At 51.4% G+C, this 20,085-nt stretch overlaps 1 protein-coding gene across 5 annotated transcripts in view; it reads right to left on the bottom strand.

Moving 5' to 3' along the window:
- Positions 1-53: 53 nt before the first annotated feature.
- The window catches only part of MAPT (microtubule associated protein tau), a 34,401-nt gene continuing 14,369 nt past the window's right edge, over positions 54-20,085 (bottom strand). The window contains exons 6-14 of one of the 5 annotated variants that reach the window (XM_009287905.2): positions 18,959-19,873; positions 16,337-16,392; positions 14,915-15,094; positions 13,526-13,658; positions 12,829-12,879; positions 12,103-12,368; positions 4,632-4,713; positions 3,888-4,000; positions 54-1,152 (exon numbers count right to left, since the gene is read on the bottom strand). In XM_009287905.2, the coding sequence (XP_009286180.1) occupies positions 937-1,152; positions 3,888-4,000; positions 4,632-4,713; positions 12,103-12,368; positions 12,829-12,879; positions 13,526-13,658; positions 14,915-15,094; positions 16,337-16,392; positions 18,959-19,873 (2,012 nt within the window). In that variant the 3' untranslated portion in view covers positions 54-936. Of the gene's footprint in view, positions 1,153-3,887; positions 4,001-4,631; positions 4,714-8,415; positions 8,509-12,102; positions 12,369-12,828; positions 12,880-13,525; positions 13,659-14,914; positions 15,095-16,336; positions 16,393-18,958; positions 19,874-20,085 lie in introns of all 5 variants that reach the window. The other 4 variants (XM_009287909.2, XM_009287907.2, XM_009287912.2 and 1 more) reach the window with 4 other exon arrangements.

Here is a 20,085-nt window from a genome sequence, read left to right on the forward strand (position 1 = left end):
AGCCGGCGCGGGGCCGCTCAAAACTACTTTCAGCATTTTTTTTTTTTTTTTAAACACATGCTCGTTTATGAAAACAATCACCCTGGCACGGTCCAAGCATATACAGACAAAGCTACTCTACGACACGAGGGGCTGCCAAAGGAATGGGGAAAAGCCTCTACTCATCCACTCAGCGGTTCCAGCACAGCCACGAAGAGGGGAACGGCCGTCCAGGGCCCCTTCCGCAACGGGATACCCCGGCGTCGCCAGTACTCCAGCTGCCGGGGCTGAGAGCGGGTTTAGGGGATACCTGGCAGTTATCTTCATACACATCTCGGCTTTCGGTGGTAAAAACAAAAGGTTTCTTCCAAATCAGCAGGCAAATTTAATGCAGAAAGGGAGGGCACCTCCCTGCAGTCCCTGGCTGCAGCACCCACTGCCTGTGCCGCCTGCATGCCAGACCTCCAGCCCAGGCATCGTTAGGGTAACGAGCGTGGGAAGGTCACATCCCCTTCCCTTGAGGACCTCCCGCTGCCCTGTGCTGCGGTGCGGGGCGCTCGGGTCAGCGTCGTGCTGCGGCTGCCCCTCTATCCCCCTCCCCACTTTCCCGGGGGGCGGTGGGCATCCCTGCCAGGGCAGGTGGCCCCAGGCAGGGCCGGGACAGTGAGGGACCTCGCGGGGGGACGAGGGGAGGGAGTGGGGGACGGGCACGGGCTGTGCGCTCCGAGGAGCAGGGGGAGAGGAGGTTTTTGTACCTCATAGTGTCACTGATTTTGAAGTCCTGGAGCTAGAGCTGAATGAACAGTAAAAGCAGGTTAAATCATTAACCAGTTAGGGGATGGGGAAGCAGCTGTAAAAGGAACAGAGGAAGAAGGCCAGATTATTATTTTTGTTTCTTTTCTTTTTTTTTTTTTTTTTTTTCCTTGTCTTCTCTCATCTTCGCCCGCCGTGCCCCGATCACAAGCCCTGCTTGGCCAGCGAAGCAGACACTTCGTCGGCTAGCGTGGCGAGCTGGGGGGAGTCCACCATATTGATGCTGCCGGTGGAGGAGACGTTGCTAAGGCGGCGCGGGGAGGCATCTCCGGAGATGGTAGGGGACTTGTAGACGATTTCGGCGCCGTGGTCGGTCTTGGCTTTGGCGTTCTCGCGGAAAGTCAGCTTGTGAGTCTCAATCTGCAACGAGAGGAGAGGGCGGTGAGCGGGGAGGATGCGGGACACCATCCGGAAAGGCTGTTTTTACCTGCAAGCCGTCCGCTCGGTCACTGCCGTTGTGCAGCTGGGAGGAAAGCTCAGTTCATTGGCCTGATGCCCCCCAGTGCCCCCAGTCCTCAGGCACATCCCTTCCAGTAGCCCACACAGGGAATGGGCACAACTGGGGGGGACGGCAGGACTGGAGCATCTTGGGATGCTGCCAAATCCTTCCCAAGCGCCCAGGCCCGGTGTGACGGCGGGTCCCAGGCACAGGACTCGGACAGCACAACCTGGGCTGCTCCCACTCCCCCGGCAGAGATTTACGGAGGGGGTGGGATCCCCATACGGCACAGAAGGCTGCCCCTTAACCCACGGCCCAGCTGGGCACAAAACGCTGCTCCCACAAGCCAACCCCCTCTTCTCCCGGCAAGCGCGAGGGCCGGGGAGGGGAGGTGAAGTGGATCGGGTTTGCTACTTACTGGTGCCCTCCCCAGCCGAGTGCAAGGCTGGGAGCTGGCTCTCCGGGGGGGTGGGCGGCTCCAGCACCAGGGCCTGGAGCCCAGCGGGGTCTGGGCTCGGGGTCCGAGCAGCCTGGGGACGGGTCTTGTCTTCCTTGCCTTTCTCTCTCTACAGGTGAAGAAATCCGCCCAGGGCGGTGGGGTGCAAAAAACGCATCAGCAACAAAAAACAAGACCCAATAAATGTCAACCAGAAGGAAGAAGACAAAAAATAAAGAAAAGAAATAAAAAATTGGGGAGAAAAAGATCTGAAAAACAGGGCCATTCACTGGCTCATAGGAAGAACGGCGGCTGCCTTTGGAGACGGGGAGGAAAGCTTTCCATGTGCAGCAAAGGAGAGCAGATGCTGCCGGCACAGGTACTTTGGCAGAGCACAGAGCACCCCGGCTCCCCAGTACAAGAGTGGCACGTTAAACCAGCGTTCAGCCTGGAGAGCTGTGGACTATGTGTCCAAATCTGGATCTTTTGTGTCGCAGAGCGAGGAGGGGACTGGGGACATGGGAAAGGCTGGGGAAGGGGCAGCGGAGCCACCCACAGCCGCTCTACGTGGAGGGCTGATGGGGCTCAGCTGTGTCCTCTGTCCCCTCCCTGCGAATGGAGTGTCCCACCTCAGAGCAGCGCTGCCTGAGGATGGTCCCTGGTGCTAAGGTGCGAATGGGAACGGGCTGGACAAGGGAAGCAATCTGCGGCAGCATCTGAACTCAAGTTACACCGACAACCTCCTCCAGGTGTGGATTTAGGGAGGGTATGGGCAACTGCCACGCAGGAAGGCTGAGGCAGGTGATGCCACTGGCTGGGTCACACCCTTGCAAATAAATTCCCCCTCCAAAAGGCAAGTTCTTCAAACTATGGCCCAGTGAATGTGCCAGGATATGAAAGAATCATCACTGTAATCATAAAAATGATGAAAATGGGCTTAGTGAAGCACAGGGCAGTCTGATGCGTAGCAGCAGCGAGAGAAGGGTAAGGAAGTCAAGCGATCCCTCAGTCAGAGGCCGGCGCACCGCTGGGAGATGAAGAGCTGGGAGGTGCACAGAGAAAACGTGGCCGAGAACAAAGTGCCAAAATACAGGAGCCGAAACAGAACCTTCCCCTCCCATTGAGAAAAAAGTGTTTGAAAAACAAGCAAGACAAAAAACACTTTTCCCTGGAGAAATTCAACCACGTGTGTCACCAGGCTGTGGAGTCTCAACTCTGTGCTTACCTGATCTCCCTGCTCCCCTGCCTGCAAGGGACTTGGCTGTCCTTGAAGCAAGGTTTTACTTAGCTAAGACTTACTGTAAAGTAACCATCAAAGCCTCCGGCAGGACCGGCTCACCCCAAGTTCAGTATTTCACCTGACCTAATTGGCTTCTGTGTTTCAATTTAAATCCCCCCAAACACGCACCGCTCCCTACGCAGAGTCCTTGGTTGGTCTCAGCTGAGAGACTGAGACTTGAAGTAAGAAGAGATCACCTTTCTTCTGAAGAGACGGCCTACTGCGAAGTCACCTTTTCTAAATAAAGCTATGCCTTTAATGCTCCACTTTCACTGGGGAACCAACACCTATGCAGCACCCTGAGCTGCCAGCTTTGGGCCACACCACTGGGAGTAATTGGCAACGCAGAGTGCAAAAGCGGTTGCTGACGGTGGCACCCCTTAACGTGAAAGGTTTGAGACACAACCATGTTTCTTCACAAACTTCAGAGAACAGCAGAAAGAGCAGGAAACCACAGGAGAGGATATCACTTACATTCACACTCATTCAGGTGGCCATAGGCCAGGAAGAGGACAGAGACTGCCATCCTCGCAGCTGTGCCACAGCTGTGCTCCAGCAAATGTCCTCCAGGTTGGCCAACGCAGCCCGGGAGCCCTCGGCTCTGCCCGCCTGCAGCAAGCCGCTGGCAGGAAGACGAGCTGGCTGTGTGGGCAGCGGCTGAGCGGCCCGTCCCTGGGCAGGGCGCTTTTTGTCCTCTGAAGGACAAGCGTGCACAGATCACCCCACGCTAGAACATGGGCAGCAAATCATTTCAAGCACTGGGGAAGAAGTGCTGCCTGGTAAGCAGAGAGGAGAGGCCATGTGGGCTAAAGACGAGCTGGGTGAGCAGGACCTTCTCCGGGTCCAGACTTCAACCACTCTCTGCTTGCGTGCCTGCTCACAGGGCAGACGGACACTGGCAGCAGAACAGCATGCTTGCTCTCGACCCAATGCCCCTTTACCTTTTTATTTCCTCCTCCAGGGACGTGGCTGATGTTATCTAAGGACCCGATTTTTGATTGCACCTTATCTTTGAAGTCCAGTTTCTCAGATTTCACCTCCACCTGGCCACCGCCTGGAAGAGAAGAGCACGAGCAGGGTAGGCTCCTGTGCCAGCCAGGGCAGGCTGGAGATAACATACTCAGGTCTGAGCTGCCGCTCCGAGGTGGCTCAACCAAAGCACTGCTGAGGCTGAGCAGAGGGTGAGGACCAGGAAAACAGCAGCAAGAGGGACCCCATGGTGATTTGGGAAACCCAGGAGCCAGGGCAAGTGGGAACCAGGGTAAAGAGACTTTCCAAAGGATGCTGCAGAGCCGACAGACATCCCAATGTTAAAACAGAGCCAAGGGAAGGGAGCTAACCTTACTCTCCCTAAACACCAGCAGTTCCCCCTATTTATTCCTAAATACTTCCCATTCACAGCAATGTGTTGGCACAGACAAGGGTGTCCATGGACCAGACCAGATCCCTCCCCTACAACCCAATGGTCAGGCAGACTGGAGAGGGTCTTGCAGTGACAGAGCTGGTAAGAGCATCCAGCACCCCAGGGCTCACTCTGATGCTCCAGTCACTATCCCACGTGCCTCCCCTCGCTCCCTGCACTACCCCAACCCTCTCCCCATCGCCGGCTGCACACCACGACGCAGCCTGTGAGCTCCCAAGGACCAGCACCCCGTGCTGCTGGATGCTGCGGAGTCAAAGGGTACCTGGTTTGTGATGGATGTTGCCCAGGGAACCACATTTGGATGTCACGTGGCTCAGGTCGACTGGCTTGTAAACGATTTGAACCTGTCCGTATGAGAAAGGAAAAGGCGATGAGCTTATTGCCACCACGGGCAACCTGGGGAGGGGGAGGCACAACACACACCGGCACCTGATCTGGATTCAAGGGAAAGGACAGCTTAAACCCCAGTAAGATTAATAATACAAAAGAAACTGTCATCAGAAAAGGGAGATCATTAATGCCCGTGTGCAGTAGCCTCTCTTAACATGTCAGCATGCACAAGATCACCTCTCCACAGAGGGGGGAAGTAGAGGCAATTTTAAAGTGCTTAAGTGAGAGAGAAAGTGGAGTGGTAATTAATTAAGATTTGCATACACATCATCCAAAAGGAGGAGATATACCAGAGAGAAAACGTAAAAAATAAATACCTTTTCTGGTGTAAAACATAAAGCTTATGTCCACAAAAACTGAAAGAACAGAAATGATCAATGTGCACAGAACTTTAAAAAGAATGACCAAAATATGCATTTCTGAAAAATGCTGTAATGGAAATAAGGGTTAAAAAAAAAAGCAAAGCAAAGTCTAAATATCTGGCAGGAGTTCACATAATATAAATTAAAATGGCAATTATAATATATTGAACCATAACATTATTTCATGATATTATGCTCTGTTTTTTATTTGTTTTACCCATTACGTCTCTGAACATGGGCTCCAGCAATTCCACTTAAACAGCCCCATTCAAAGACCGGCCACGGCACTGTGGCGTGCCTGGGCGTGGGGCCGGCGGCCTCTTGCGCACGGACAACTGGGTTACACGAGACGCACACACAAGGAACGGTTAACGTGGAGCTGTTTAGTGGTTACGTTAGCGGTTAAACACCACACTGGAAAACACCAACGACTGGAGAGGTCTGGGACCATCAGGCGTGTCAGGGACGGCAAACCACAGCACATACACACCAGCTACATCAGCAGCAGGAGACAAGGGGGTGAGAAAACATCCCCATACCCCCAGAAGTTACCTTGGACCCTGGTTTTGGACCCACACCTGTGTGTGAATCAGCTATTGCTGTAGTTAGTGGGGCTGTGCAGGAGAAATCGGATCATCAGCACCTCAAGGTTGGTTCCTACTCACTGGGAAGTATCTGGCTCTCAGTAATAGCCTGGATTGCAAGGCGAGCGTATGCTGCTCTCTGTGTTTTCACCAAGCACCACGACAGGCATGCTGCTCTCACAAATCTCGGGAAGGATGTGCCAGCACCAAAGGGACCTTTGCAGAGGAGCTGACTCCTCCAAGCAGCCAGGCAGCCTCTGGACCAACGTGGCCAAAAGCCAGCACAAAGGATTCACCGTAGCCACTGCTCTCCATCGACCTGAGCGCCCTGTGCTGACTCAAAAGCCCTGGGGTGAAGGTGCATCCTTCAGTTCCTTCATGTTGGCCCCATGTCCACCGGCCCCATCACCCTCAGAGGTTAGGTGTTGGACCGTGGTTGTGCACACCACTGATAAACACCCCTCCCTCCATCATGCAGCCAGGAAAAGGTGGGGGGAACAGAGGCTCGGTGCCACCATCCCACCGGCACAGAGCCAGAGCAGCATGCACGCGGGCCTGCCTTGCCTCCAATGCTCACGCATACCAAAAGGCACATTTGACAGAGAGTGGAGACAGAGAGAGGGGAGAAAAGCAACCCTAGGGTCTGGGAGCACATCGCAGACACAGACATGAAGACAGGGTTGGGGAAAGATCACACGTTTAATGCACTGGGCAGGAGGAGAGCTAGATTCAGTCGGGAGGCAGGAAACAGACCCCAAAAGGACAGCTGGTGCCTTTCTAATCCCAGCTGTGACCCCGAAGGGCCTATGAGCAATTGGGGCACCACTGGGACCTGGGACTGAAAGACCTCCCATTTCCAGAGCAAGCAATCAGCAATTGAAACACTTTCTGCTCTCATTCCAGTTCCCTTTTTTTATAGACAGGACTCCATTAACCCTTACCATCCTGCTGGGGAGCAGAGAAGGGTCCTCCTCATTTTAGCAAGAAAGGAAAAAGGGCACAGAGTTGCTTGCCTGGGAAACCAGTGCCAGAGACCTGGGGATCCCACCTCTCAGCATCAGCAGTGCTTACGTCAACTTTTGCCTAATGCATCACCTTGTCAGAGCATCCACTGGCTTAAAAAATAGATACCAACCCCAGGTTACTGTAGCAACACTTCATTCCTCTTGAAGCAGCAATGGCTGGGCAGGCAGTCACTGCTGACAGCGTCGTGGAGGACTAAGACATGACAGCCATCAAACCCCGGTGGTCTCTTGTTGCCCCTCTATCGGAAGAGCCCCAAGGCACAGCTCTGCCGCCAGGACAGCCTGTGCGGCCACGCTCTGGCCACGTCAGCACATGGCTTTGCTCCGAGAGCCTGCACCCAGAGCTAAGCTGCTGCTTTCCGTGTCAATGCAGCCGGCAGCAATCACACGATTTTCACTGCTGGCAGAGCCTGGGGAGGGATGACAACCTCCAGCCAAAAATCCAGATAATTCTTAACCCACTGCAGCCACTGCAGCTGCGAACGCTTGCCCATGGTGTGAGCTCTCAGTGGAGAAAAGGATGAGCTCACCACCCTGTGCTGAAGCTAATTACCAGCCACAGCACAGATGATTCGTGACGAACACTAACTCCTGGCGTAACAAGTGGTCCTCCACGCACCAGGCAGTCCAGCCAGTGCAGGACCCTGGGGTAAGAAAGAGCAGAACAAGCATGGAACCTGCTTCACAGAGGTCTGACCTCTGCGAAGCAGCTCCTCTGGCCCATTAAATAAATGCAGAATGACATCAAATTTAAGACAGAGGTTGCAAACCCAGCTATGTCCCAATGCTTACGTGCCAAGCCCTCTGCAATACTCAGTTTCTCAGGGAGGGCGTCCACAGAGATCAAAAACAGCACAAAGAAAATCCATCGGCAACATCTGAGGGGCACCAGATAGCTTCCTCAGGTGGCTGCAGACCAGGCAAGCACAGACCCTGGGTCGCACTGTTTGGGGTCTCAGTGATGCTCCTTCCCTGGTCATCTTTCCTGGACCCAAACTCTGTCTCCAGAGAGACTGGTGTAAATCCACCAACCGCTGTGGAGTTTCTCCAGGTTTCTGGCACAGTAACTGAAAGCTGAGTCCGGCTATTCAGCTGGCAATGGCTGGAAATGCCGGCGTTCAAATCAATTAACTCAATATTACTTTAGGCTCAGCCTCCACGGGCACTGCCTGACATACACCGGACATATTCATTAGCAAGGAGAAGCTTAATATTTGAATGGATCATACTTGCCTGATGGGAATGGGCAGGAACCTGCGCTGTCACATGTTGTGCAGAGTCATGTGCAATTTTGCAGTGCATTAAGCAACGAGGACTGCATTTGCTTATAAATCTATCCATCTACTGCATCAGCAACTACGTCACTGTCTGCTAGAGGCCAACCATCCTGCAGACAATGAGGCATTAAGCCTTCCAGGTAGTGTAAAACCTTCGAGTTAACGGGATGTTTTGTTACAGACATGGTTTCTAGACGGGCCAGTTAGTTCTGTCCATGTCAGGCATGTACAGGACTTGTTAGGGTTCATCTAACCATGTCTTTTGGGTTAATGGGGTTAAATGACAGCACGTCACCAATGGCTATCTGACAGCAGGGTCGCTGCAGATAGCATTGGCGAATTGGCGTATACAACATGCCACTAATAATAAGGATTATTACAGTGCATTGAAAGTGTGAAGGTACTCACACTGCCTCCTCCCGGGATGTGTTTGATATTATCCTTTGAGCCACACCTGGATTGAACGCTGCTAAAGTCCAGCTTCTTATTAACAATCTGCACCTTTGGTAGCCAGAAAAGAGTCATTGCACGTCACCAATAGCTATCTGACGGCAGGGTCGCTGCAGATAGCATTGGCGGTTTAGTGTATACAACATGCCACTTATAATAAGAACTATTATAGTGCATTGAAAGTGTGAAGGTACTCACACTGCCTCTCCTGGGATGTGTTTGATATTATCCTTTGAGCCACACTTGGATTGAACGCTGCTAAAGTCCAGCTTCTTATTAATAATCTGCACCTTTGGTAGCCAGAAAAGAGTGTGAGAAACAACATGACTATCTGCAGCTTGACCATGCGTTATATCACTAAAACCAGGAACCTGCCTTCCAGTGCCAAGAGCAAAGGAGAATCTCTGGCTTGTTGCATAGATTTGTCTACTCATGGGTTGGAAACTGAAGATGGAGGTGGGCAGGTTATAGCTAGAGATTGGATATGTCTGGCTAGCAAAGCAGCCCTGGTTTCCAGCCCAGAAACACTAGCAAAAAGCCAGCTCACCCCATTTTCTTTCACTGAACAAAACGGGGAACTTGCTGGGCAGCAAACACGCTGGAAGGCACCAGTGGTCTGAGACTCAGCTTCCGCAGAGCCAGTGGAAGAAGGAAGGATGGAGCTGGGAGAAAAATGCCTGCTCAGCCCCATCTCCCACGCTGGACAGCATGCCCTCTCTCTAGGACAGAGATACGTGGCCTCACGTTTCAGCAGCTTGAGCAAACTGGGCAAATGGGTGCAGCTGGCCGGGGCAGCAGGCTGGAGAGCAGGAGTTGTGTGTCCAGCACTGTCTGGGAGAGGACACCTGAGCTCTGCGCTGTGCAGGGCTCAAACTCCCTCTACAGTTACAAAGAGAAAAAACAAATGCTGCCAGGGATGCAGTCCCATGCCTGCAAGTCTTCTTAACTCCCGTATAGATGAGATGAAAGGGGCAGCACAGACCAACCCCAAAGGCAGCTGCTCTATTGCATATTCCTAACACCATCTCGGGTGGGAGACAGGCTGGAAATGGCTTGGTGCCACAGGGGAACCACACACCATGCCAACCTCACCCTCCAGTCCCAAGGCCTGTCTACGCTCTCCCCACACACACAGATTTTTGCACTAATTAATTAAGCTGTTTCCCTTTCGGGCTTGTTTTCCCTATTTGGGTTTTATAAGGGCAGCTATGCTGGAGTGACTCCATGCATAGGAGCAGCTATTCCAGGCAAGACAAAGATGAAGATAGTCCCTGCTCCTTCCCCTACATGGACTGAAGTGGCTTTACAACCTATGCAAGTATAAACCAGAGGTAAATGCAGGTAAAAATCAGCAGGCACACAGGCCTGTGCTCCCTCAGGAGAAAGCCTGTCTGAAGCACAACCCTCATGAGAAGAAAAGAGATACAGCATCCTGCAAGAAAGCAGCGTCACATCACACTGCACATGCAGTCCCTGGATGACAACGTCCACGAAGCTGGCCGAGCAGGCAACCTCGCCCTCCGTTTCAGCATGTCCCCGGCCTGCTGCTGCAAGGAGAGCTCCTCGCTATACCCTGGTTCTTTAGCACGAGAAGCACCAAGGCTCCTCACGTGCCTCCAGCCTCATTTTTCAAGTTCACATCAACTAATCCTGCAAATCAGGATCCAGTTCTGCCAGACCAGGCTTTGCCAGAGCAGTACTCAGTGATCCAGCAACAACAAAAGTGCTTAGACAATGCAGAAATACTGGGAAGAGATCTGGCCTGGCTGACTCCTGGTGCATGTGCCCCATGTACCTTTGCTTCCCTAGGCTGGGGGTCTGAAATCTGCATGGAGAGCAGGCTCCAGACTCATCTTCTGGCCACCCTAAAATCAAACTCGTTGGATCAGCCCCTTCTGTCCCAGCTGCAACAGTTCTCCTAAGAGCAGACTCGTGTCCTACAAAATCCCCAACAGAGCATCCAGCCATTCTCCCCTGCAAAGAACAATGAATTGTCCCAAATTCAGCTGTTCTTACTCTTTCAGTGACAACAATAAACAACATGTTGCCTGAGAGAGAAGCTGACAGAGAAAAAAAAAAAACTTGTAAAAGCTGGATTAAAAAGAACAAGCAAACAATTTAACCAATTTACAGTAAAAGGAAGGGTTCCTTCTAAAATCCCTGAAAAGCAGTGTTTGGTGGGGGAGGCAGGAAAAACTTATGCCTTCTGCTAAGTGGACAGGAGGGCTGAGGCCCCGGGACAGGGGCAGCTGGAAGGACTCATGCTGCTCTGCTCATGACCAATGGCCAGAGCAGCCCTGCCCAGGCTCCAGAGCCCCCCTGGATTGTAGTACAGAGCAAAATGTGCATTGTCCAGTAAATCGCCAGCCACAGCAAAAAATGCACATAAGGAAATGGAAAAGCACGCTGCTACGGTGAAGAGAAGCCATCTCAAAGCCTCCCCCCATGCCAAAGTCGAACATTCAGAGCCACGGAGTTACCTAGTCACACAAAATGGCATGCACCGCACCCGGGGAAGATTTGTCACGGCTCTGTTGCATTAGCAGCTGCAGAGCATGGTCTGCAAGGCAGTGTTCCCCCCCGGGGCAGGCAAGCACAAGCACATGGGGACTCCTGACTGCAGCGGCCATCAGATGGGCAGTTCTGTCATTTAACATCTGTGTAAGAGCCACCAGTCAGAATGAGGTGCTTTCATGTCTCCACCCATGCAGCAAGGAGGATTTTATAAAAGCCTCAGGACACATCCACACAGTGCAACGGAGCAGCAGAGAGGTTCGGATGGGTGCTGAGCAGCCAACACTACAGCTGGAGCCGTGTAACCACACACTGCTGCTCCTGGGGCTGCACGGATGAATAAGCTCACACCACCCCCTCACCCAAACTCTCCTCTGCTGGGCTCGCAAAATTTAACACGAGACCCTCGTTCCCAAGCACCTGGAGCACGGAGTTCACTTTACTGCTCATGAAACAACCTCTCTGGGAGTGAAAAGTACTAGTGGTTGAAAGGATAGTAGTGCCACCAGTTCTGGCCATGCCACACTGCATCATGTAGCAAGACAGTGCCTGATTGCAGAACGCAATCCAAAACCTTGCCAACAGTGTTGGATCCAAAATCACAACGTTCTGAAAAACCCGCCAAGCCTGGGACCCTCGCAGGGAGGCGACCATCCTGTCTGCTCGCTAATGAAGAAATGGAGGCAGCGTTGAAGGGACTGCTCCAGGTCACACAGTATAGGTTTCAGAAACACAACCCTGATCCTGCGACTCTTTAGAGCTGCAGGTCACAATTTGCTCTCCCTAACCGGACACCATAAGGGAATGTCATTCCCCTGGCAGCCAGTCCATACGTTGACGTGCCACCCCGTGAAAGCCACATCACAAGCTCTCTGCAGTCCCCTCTGCGGGACAGCTGTACTGCACTAAGCCAGGCAAGCAATTTCAGGACAAGCACCCAACCCAATCAGCCCAAACAACTCCAAAATCAGAATCAGGCTGGAGATCAGCTGAAGCATGGCTGCCCACTGCTGTACCTCTGGCCCCAGTTGGGCTGCTGCTGATTCAGGGAGGGCTCTCCCCTCCCAGATGCAGCGTCAAGCACTCGCTGTCCCTACAGACAGGCCCCTGGAAAGCAGAGTCCACATTTACCTTGCCACCTCCGGGCTGGTGCTTCAGGTTTTCAGTTGAGCCAATTTTGGACTTCACATTTTTCAGATCAGGCATGGGTGCGGCAGACGGCTGGATGCGGCTCTTGGCAGATGCAGGAGATTTCGGTGGTGTGCGAACCACTGCCACCTTCTTGGGCTCCCTGGCTGGTGGGGTGGGCAGAGAGGGAGTGCGGGAACGGCTGCCTGGAGTCCCGGGGGAGCCGGGACTGCTGTAACCGCTTCTGTCTCCAGACTTTGGCTGCTCACCTGAAGTTTGCAGACAGAGGGAAGCAAGCACAGGATAAGCAATCTGGGTATGCAACCCCTTCCCCACACACTGCCTGCCTCTATGGGGTTGATCTGCCTGGTCCCAGGGCCCACCCGCTACTTCTAGTGCAGACCCATCAGCAGGGGGGAGATGGCTGCACTTTCTTCTACTTCAGTTTGAAGTGAAACTGTGGTTAAAGGCAATTTCCTAGTATCTCAGAAGGAAGATGGTCTTCGTTGTCTGGATCGCCGGTAAGACTCCCCACCCGAGCGTGACATTAGCATGCATGACAAATTACAGACAAAAGACACTCAAACAAAACCAATTTTCTATTAGAAATTTGGAAGCATTTTTAGAAAATTAGTTTATGTAATTAAATAAGGCTGGTCACTGAGCAGCTTAGAACTGTACCCAGTCTGAAAAGAAATGGAAGAAGAAAAGAAAACCCTTAAACATCACCTTTCTCAGACTTTGCTGCTGCAGGAGGTGGTTTTTTCTGCTCCTTTCTGCCTGTTTAATGAATGAGAAAGATGCTTAAACATAATAAAGCTGGAAATTTAATTGATTTAAGGTTTTATGCAGCTCTGGTTAAGTATGAAAAATATATATATTCAGTGAAATGCACTGTTTTAATGGAAATTCACAATGCCTGATGCTTTCTGGGGTTTTCTTCTCTGACAATAATGGGCTAATCTCCATTCCTGCAATCGAAGAATTGATCTTCTTGCCTCTGGTCTTTGTGAAATATTGTCAAGAGAAAAAGAATAGATGGATTAAAAAAATGGAGCTGCCTGAATCTTTCAAATTGGAGGAAATCCCAAAGGAATAAAGCAACTGCCCTCTCCTACACACTGGCAACTATATGGACAGAGCAGATAAAGCAGCATCCAGAAAGGTTCACTTCAGAGGAATCGTCCCTAGCTCTGCACCCACAGCCCCGCGACAAGGCTGAGCAGCTCCCAGTCACCACGCAGACCTCAACCTGCTGGCCGTGCCCTTGCTTAGCGCTGTGCATGTCCCCAGCCTGCACTGGGGCAAATTTGTTCACTACCCCCACATAACGGCATGGAGAGCCTGGGAGCACCACCAAAGCAGAGCCTCTAGAGTCAGAGACACCATGGGAAGGTGGCTGCGTGCCGCTCTCGCCATCACCTACCGGAGCTGGGAGGTGTCTTGGGGGCCGTGGGGGTCTTTGCTGGGATGCGTGTGGCATTGGTCGAGTTCCTCTGAGCCTGCCCAGCTGCAGACCGCGGCGTGGCCGTCTTCGTGCCACCTCTCATCTCCGGGCCCTGGGGACGCAAGGGGAAAAGGCTGATGCAGGGGGGATCTGCCCAGGGATGGGCTATCACTCCTCGTGGATCAGAGCCACACGAGACCCTCCTGCTTCCTACCCTGACAGCTCACAGGAGCTCCCACGGGTTTCCCCACATGCAGGCATTTGCGACGTGCCTGTTCACACCCCGTCTCCCATCACGGCGCCTGCCACAACGGCTGCACGGTCACTCCTGGGCTGGCAGAACGGCTGCGCAGCTTTCCCATGTGAGCTCTTAGCTTCCGCTACATTATTCACCGCACACTCAGACCTGGTTAAAAAGTATGTTCAACTCCTTTGTCTGTTCTCTAAATTTCATCGCTTTGTTTCCCCTGTCCTGCTAAAATTTTGTACAGAAGATAAATAAATCCATTGACTAGACCAGAGGCTCCATTCAGGAGTACAGTGCCAGACTCCAAGCACAAAGAAGCACCTCCTTTATCCTCACCTGTAATACACTACTGTAACGTGTACATAATCTGTAATGGCATGTAAATAGCAATATGCTATTTATTGTCTTCTGATCCTGCAGAAAAGCTTCCCCAAATCTATGGCTTTCTAATGCTGGTCTGTGTACAAAAGCTCATGAAGAACATGCAAGTGAAGATTTACAAGCTGACTGGTCCCAAGGCAGCAGGGAACCAGAGCAGAGCCATCGCAATCCCTATCACAGTAAAACCATATCCCATTGTCTGCAACCTGCCATCTCTGCTCCTTCCCTCACCACACGTGTATTTGTATGACTAAACACCACAAAGGGAAATTCCAAGCTACTTTTTACATTGCAGAATACGCCACGGATGTGTGTGCGTTTCCTATTCTCTGTGTAGCACCCGGCAGATCTGGCTCCGGCACATTTCAAATACATCTGCTGTTTACAGCCAATGCACCCATAAAACACAGCATAAAGCTGCAAAGAAGAGCACGACAGAACATAAAGGGACCTGGAAATGCCTCAGGGAAACCAGGTAACACCCTGCAACAATGAGAGAGTTTTGCTGTTACGCAGAGCAAGAGGTCTACGTGCTGGTGAGATGGATCCAGTTGCTTCAAACACCAAAACTGGAGCCAAGTCTGGCCACGGCCACTGGAAGGTGAAGGGGAAGCACATCCCACCCTCTCCACTGAATGGGACATGGAGAGACTGCCCAGCCAAGCACTGCCAGACCTGTCAGGAATGCCTTATGGTATTCCCCAAGGCAGCTTTGCCTCTCTCACATCCCATTTCCTTACCTTGGCTTTCATTTCTTGCGTTCCTGTACTGGCAGGTCGGGATGTGACGGAAGAGACTCGTTTAGAGGTGGAAGCAGGGCTGGAAGGTGTTTTCGAAGGGGTTGTGCTAGAGGAGGTGTGTCGTTGGGGGGGGATGGAGGGTCTATCGCCTGGGGGTTTGGCAGTGGAAGGTGAGGATTTCTTAAACATGGAAACAAAATAAAATTGGAACAAAAAAAAAATCAGTATGGGAGGGAAACAAAAGGGGATCACCGACATTAAATAGGATTAGAAGGTGCAATACAGAACTGGGTGTGGGATAGGCAATGGCTGGTACTGCCCTCTCCCTGCAGCACAGAGCTGGGCAAGAGTTGCGGGGCCCAGGGCACTGCCAGGGTCCCATGGCTGCACCAGCAAGCATGGGATACCTCAGCTCTATTCCTCCCACAGGGTGCAGCAACACCCAAGCCCCTTTCTGGGGAAAGTGACAGCCTGCCCTTGCCACCGCCCTTCACACCAGTGGCACGTTTTACCATCTGAACTGCTCTATTTACTCCCAAACCCTCTCTGTGTTCCACTGGCAAAGATGCTGCAGGTACAGCACTATCAACACCAGCGTTTCTGGGAGATGCAGATGACTGCTCCCAGGTCTCTCAACCCCATCATACCTGTGCTTTATCAATAATGGATCAATGGTTTTTACCTAGACAACTGCTTGGTATCATGTCAAATGCCTAGCCTGATACAACCCTGCCAAACCTCACTAGAGAAAGACCCAATTTCACATTGTTTGAAAATAACTATATTCCTCACCTTTAATTCTTCACCCACTAAATTGCCCACCAGCTTGTCCATTATCTCACCCAGGCACTAGCCAGGCTAATGGCCAGCTGAACTAAACCTCCTCCAAATTAGCAGTGTGATGGATACCTTTAAATTTCTGGAATTTACCCACTATTAAACTCTGTTCCTCACCCAGAACACAGCATCTGCAAAGCCCAGATTATTTAATTTAATTTTTTAATTACACGTCTTGCTCTTTTCACTAACAAGCACTGTTATGGTGCTTGTCCCCAATACAGCCCAAGGCAGTTTTGAGTTTGCTTTTGCACCGGTTTGCCCCAGCAAAGCCAGCTGGCTGCTTTACGGTCTCAGGCTGAGAAAATGATTTCTCTAACCACCCACCCAACCCCATGAGCCACATGTTTGTTTTAGATTTGGTTCGCTTCCTCGCCCTCAAAGATCACTATGGATTGCACCATCCAAACCGAGGTGAGGGAAGAAAAAATAAGAACACTCTTGAAAGACAGATGGAAGAATGGAAGATAATGGCAACGTTTCCTAAGAGGCACAACTGCAGTCCAGGGGAGCAGGAGAGGGAGTCAGGAACATGCACAGCATTTAGTGGGTTAACGTCACCTCTGGTTTTATTTTTTAGCTTACCTTCGGTTTCTTTTCCTCAGCTTCAGTCCCTTCCTTGTCTTTGCTGTCAATACGACCTGACAAATGGAAACACGCACAGTTACGCTTCTTGGGACTGGTCATTAAACTCTAGAGAGATGATAATGCCTGCGCTACAGCAACATGCAGGCTGGGTGGGTGTTCCATGTTCCTGCTCTCCTTTAAATTAAATACTATTCTTAGAAATATTACAAAGTCACTCATTTCTTGCAGAAATACTTCCACATCGTAAACACATTCTTTCTGGGTTAACAGATTACCCTGTGCACAGGCAACAGTGCATTAGTCATCACTGGAGTGTCCGACACACGCAACAAGGTCTGTATGAGACCATTTTGCCCAGATTTGCACTCAGTTCCAGTAGCATCTGTTCAGTGTAGGACAGAACAGTTGTCTTCAACCCTAAACGTGAGTCTCCCTCTCTAAAACACCCATTGGTTCTAACAACCATATATATAAAGACTAAAATTGGAGGATGCCCCAACCCTAGCAGCACCGGCTTGCCCGTGATCTCATTTAAAGTTGTTGTTCAGTGTGTTAGCTTTGCAAAGCGGTTTTATACCTGGCTGTTGTTACTTCCTCTCTCTCCTGACACACTGCTTTCTGCCTCCCCAGCAGACAGCGCGCCTTCGATCTGGGTCAGACCCTGCAGGGTCTTAAGGTTTTAGCTGTTGTCCTACTTGATTTGTATCAAGCTTACAGTGACTCTGACAATATTTCAGTGTTTTGTCCCATTAGTCTACAAGCACAACAGACTGCAGTATTACTAATTAGGAGATTAGAAACAGGGAGGAAGTAATGTTTGTACTATAAGGCACTCACAACAAAGACCCTTTTCCCAGTCTTCAGCTAATTCCTCCCTAATCTGGGAGGAAAAGCTGCTGATATTCTCCCCAGTGTTTTGGAAACTTGCCCTGGGGGGTCAGCCCTTTCCCAGTGACGTGAACAATGCTGTTAATCCAGCACTGACGACCCTGACCCGTCCCAGCTCCCAGAGCTGCTGGATGCACTACCCTTCCCAAATTCAGTTAAACTACAGACTGGAGCAAGGCTGGAGCTGAACAGCCACAAAGTATCTCTGTCTTTGAAGGAAAAGACCATTAAATAACTAAAGAAATTCCTCCTATTGAATCAGAAACTGGTTGACTCTGCAATGCATCCCCAACCGGTCATCATTTTCAGGCTCCGATGCTAGCGATAGCAAGCCATGCCAATGCCCTGCAGCACACGTGCGAAGCTTCCCGCTGGCTTATTAGGTAGTGAACAACGAGAAATATGTTATGAGCTTTAGCTCCAATGGAAAAAGCTACATCAACAATTTCCTCAGGAACCCCGCGCAGCAAAGAGCACGCTCTCTCTGCTGCAAACCAGAGCAGCATTTCCAGGCTAATGGAAGCAGCCAAGCCAGCTTTTGGGATGTGGCACTGGGGTGAAAGGCAGAGCTCCCCTCAGGCCAGGCCCTGGACAGCCAGAGCTGAGGTACAACACGGTGAGACACCATTGGGTTTTAACGCGTGTCCTGCTGCCCCAGCTTATTAACACAATTCAGTGCAAAACCTGCATTTGGCCACTGAGCCGGGCCCCCAGTGACATCCCTCTGACCCCCAGTAAAGGGGAAAATAGCTCTTGGAGAAAGAAAAGGTCTAAGAGCTGCTCTGCTGGCAGGGATGCTTGTGCATTGAGCGGTGAACTCAGACCTTCACCCAAGACAGCTAAGACCGAGATTGCCGCATGAACACAGCAGCTCCAGGGTCTGACAGCCCTCCCAGCCTAGCCCAGCCTAGAGACACACACGTTGTTAGATGCACCCAAAAGCCAGGCCTCCACACACACAGGCAGCTCCCACAAAACACCCTAAATACAGCCATCACGTTGGACCACCCAGGGACACACCGTCCAGAACTGGGATCGGAGCAGGATGCTTTGTAAGAGCATCGGACATGCCCTGTAGTGGGCAAAGGTCCAGCTAGCTGCAGACCTTGCCTCCAACAGCAGTCAGTAGTGGATACTTAAGGGAAAAGTACAAGAAACAGGACCAATGTGTGGCCTTTTCCACGGTTAGACCTGCCATCTCACTTGCCTTTTTCCTCCTCCCTCCTCTTTAGGAAAGCCAATACAAAGAGTTATTGGACCAGACAGTGGACACATGCAAACCAGATGGCACGTGTCTTGCTGGAACAAGCTGCAGCGTGCGCCGGGTTAGCCCCACTCCAACATGCCAGAACAACGTCCATCCGGTCTTTGTCTTCTCTGGGAAGGTGCCAGGTGTGAGTTAAGGTGCCCACCCCACAGATCCAAGGAAATCAAAACAAAAACAAGTGAACAAAGCATGATTGGGGACACGCCAGCACCATGCAAGGGACGCAAAACCAAAGCGTGAGGGTCTGGCAAGTATGCCAGGACATCCAGGATTAAACTAAAGGGGGAAGGAGGGGAAGGGAGAAGCAGCGGTGCCTTGTAGATCAGTTCACAGCAAAGGTCCAGGCCATTTCCCAAGCAGCAGGATTCGAGAGGTGACAGCAAGCTGAAGTACTGGTTCAGGCAGCCTTGTCGTGAGCAAGCCACCAGCAATGTGAGCTCAGGGTAGGCAAACGTTGCACACACCTTTTAGGAGAGGGACGCGACTGACGGCTTTATCTGCAACATGAGCACAAGGTTTCTTCTTGGGTGTCCGGCGTTCTCCTGTATCTGGCACAGCCTCTTCCAAAGGAGCATCTTTGTCTTCCACGTCATCTTTTAACTCAACAGGGAGTTTGGCTGCTTCTAGCAAGGGTCCAGAATCTTCTCCCTCCCTGGGTTCTGCTTCTTTTTGGGAGATGATTTCGGAAGGCTCTGATGGAGTGACATCTGTGTCTTCTTCCCCCCTCAATGGCTGTCTCCTCTCCTCTTGGTCCTCTCCTGCTTTATGTGATTCAGTTTCAACACGAAGTGCCTCTCTTGGTATGTCTCTGAGGACATCTTTGGACTTGTTTTCTTCAAAGGCATATTCTTCAAGAGCTTCCTTGGCTGTTGCTGGACACAAGCCCATTTCAGGTCCTGGTGAAACATGCTGTGCCACCAGGGAAAGCAAATCCTGTTCAGAAGTTTCATCAATATCACGGTCCTCATCTCTTTCCCGTCCACTGGCATCTTCTTTTAATGGAGCTCTGGTATATGAAGAAGGAGATGGCCCATCTTTAATATGGGAGTCGTCTGTGCCACCTGCTCCTGCCAACCCCTCAGTGCGCACACCACGACCTAGCTCTGTTCCCAGCGCTGGATCCATACCAATGCCTTCTCTGCCTCGATGATCCCACAACTCGTTGTCTTCAGATGCTCTGGAGTCTTGGTACATATCCAGGGGTATTGGGATGGTGACCTCGATTCTGGTGGGAGCTGCTGTTGTAGCCTTCGTTTCATGCGACAGAAGAGGCTGCTGAAGAACCCCAGCTACCTGCTTTGTGGGCTGGCTTTCTCTTTTTATTGCATCTCCCACACGCTCCTGAGGGCCAGGCTGTAGCTTTGGAGAGCTTGGCTCCCCTGGAGTTGAAGGCGCAGGGCATGAAGCATGGGCAGACAATTAGCACAGACATGTCAAATAGGTAGTCAGTCATGTAATGCTGAAGAGAGACTAAGGATTTCTACTATCAATCTAGAGGATAAAAGCAAGTCCCACACTGCCCCACTGAACAGACAACTCACTTCTACAGTGGCTTTTGCCTTTAAAGAAACTCTGATCCCCATGGGAATCA

Source organism: Aptenodytes forsteri, unplaced genomic scaffold (assembly GCF_000699145.1).
Source record: "Aptenodytes forsteri isolate BGI_AS27 unplaced genomic scaffold, ASM69914v1 Scaffold249, whole genome shotgun sequence".
In the NCBI taxonomy this organism is placed as follows: domain Eukaryota; kingdom Metazoa; phylum Chordata; class Aves; order Sphenisciformes; family Spheniscidae; genus Aptenodytes; species Aptenodytes forsteri.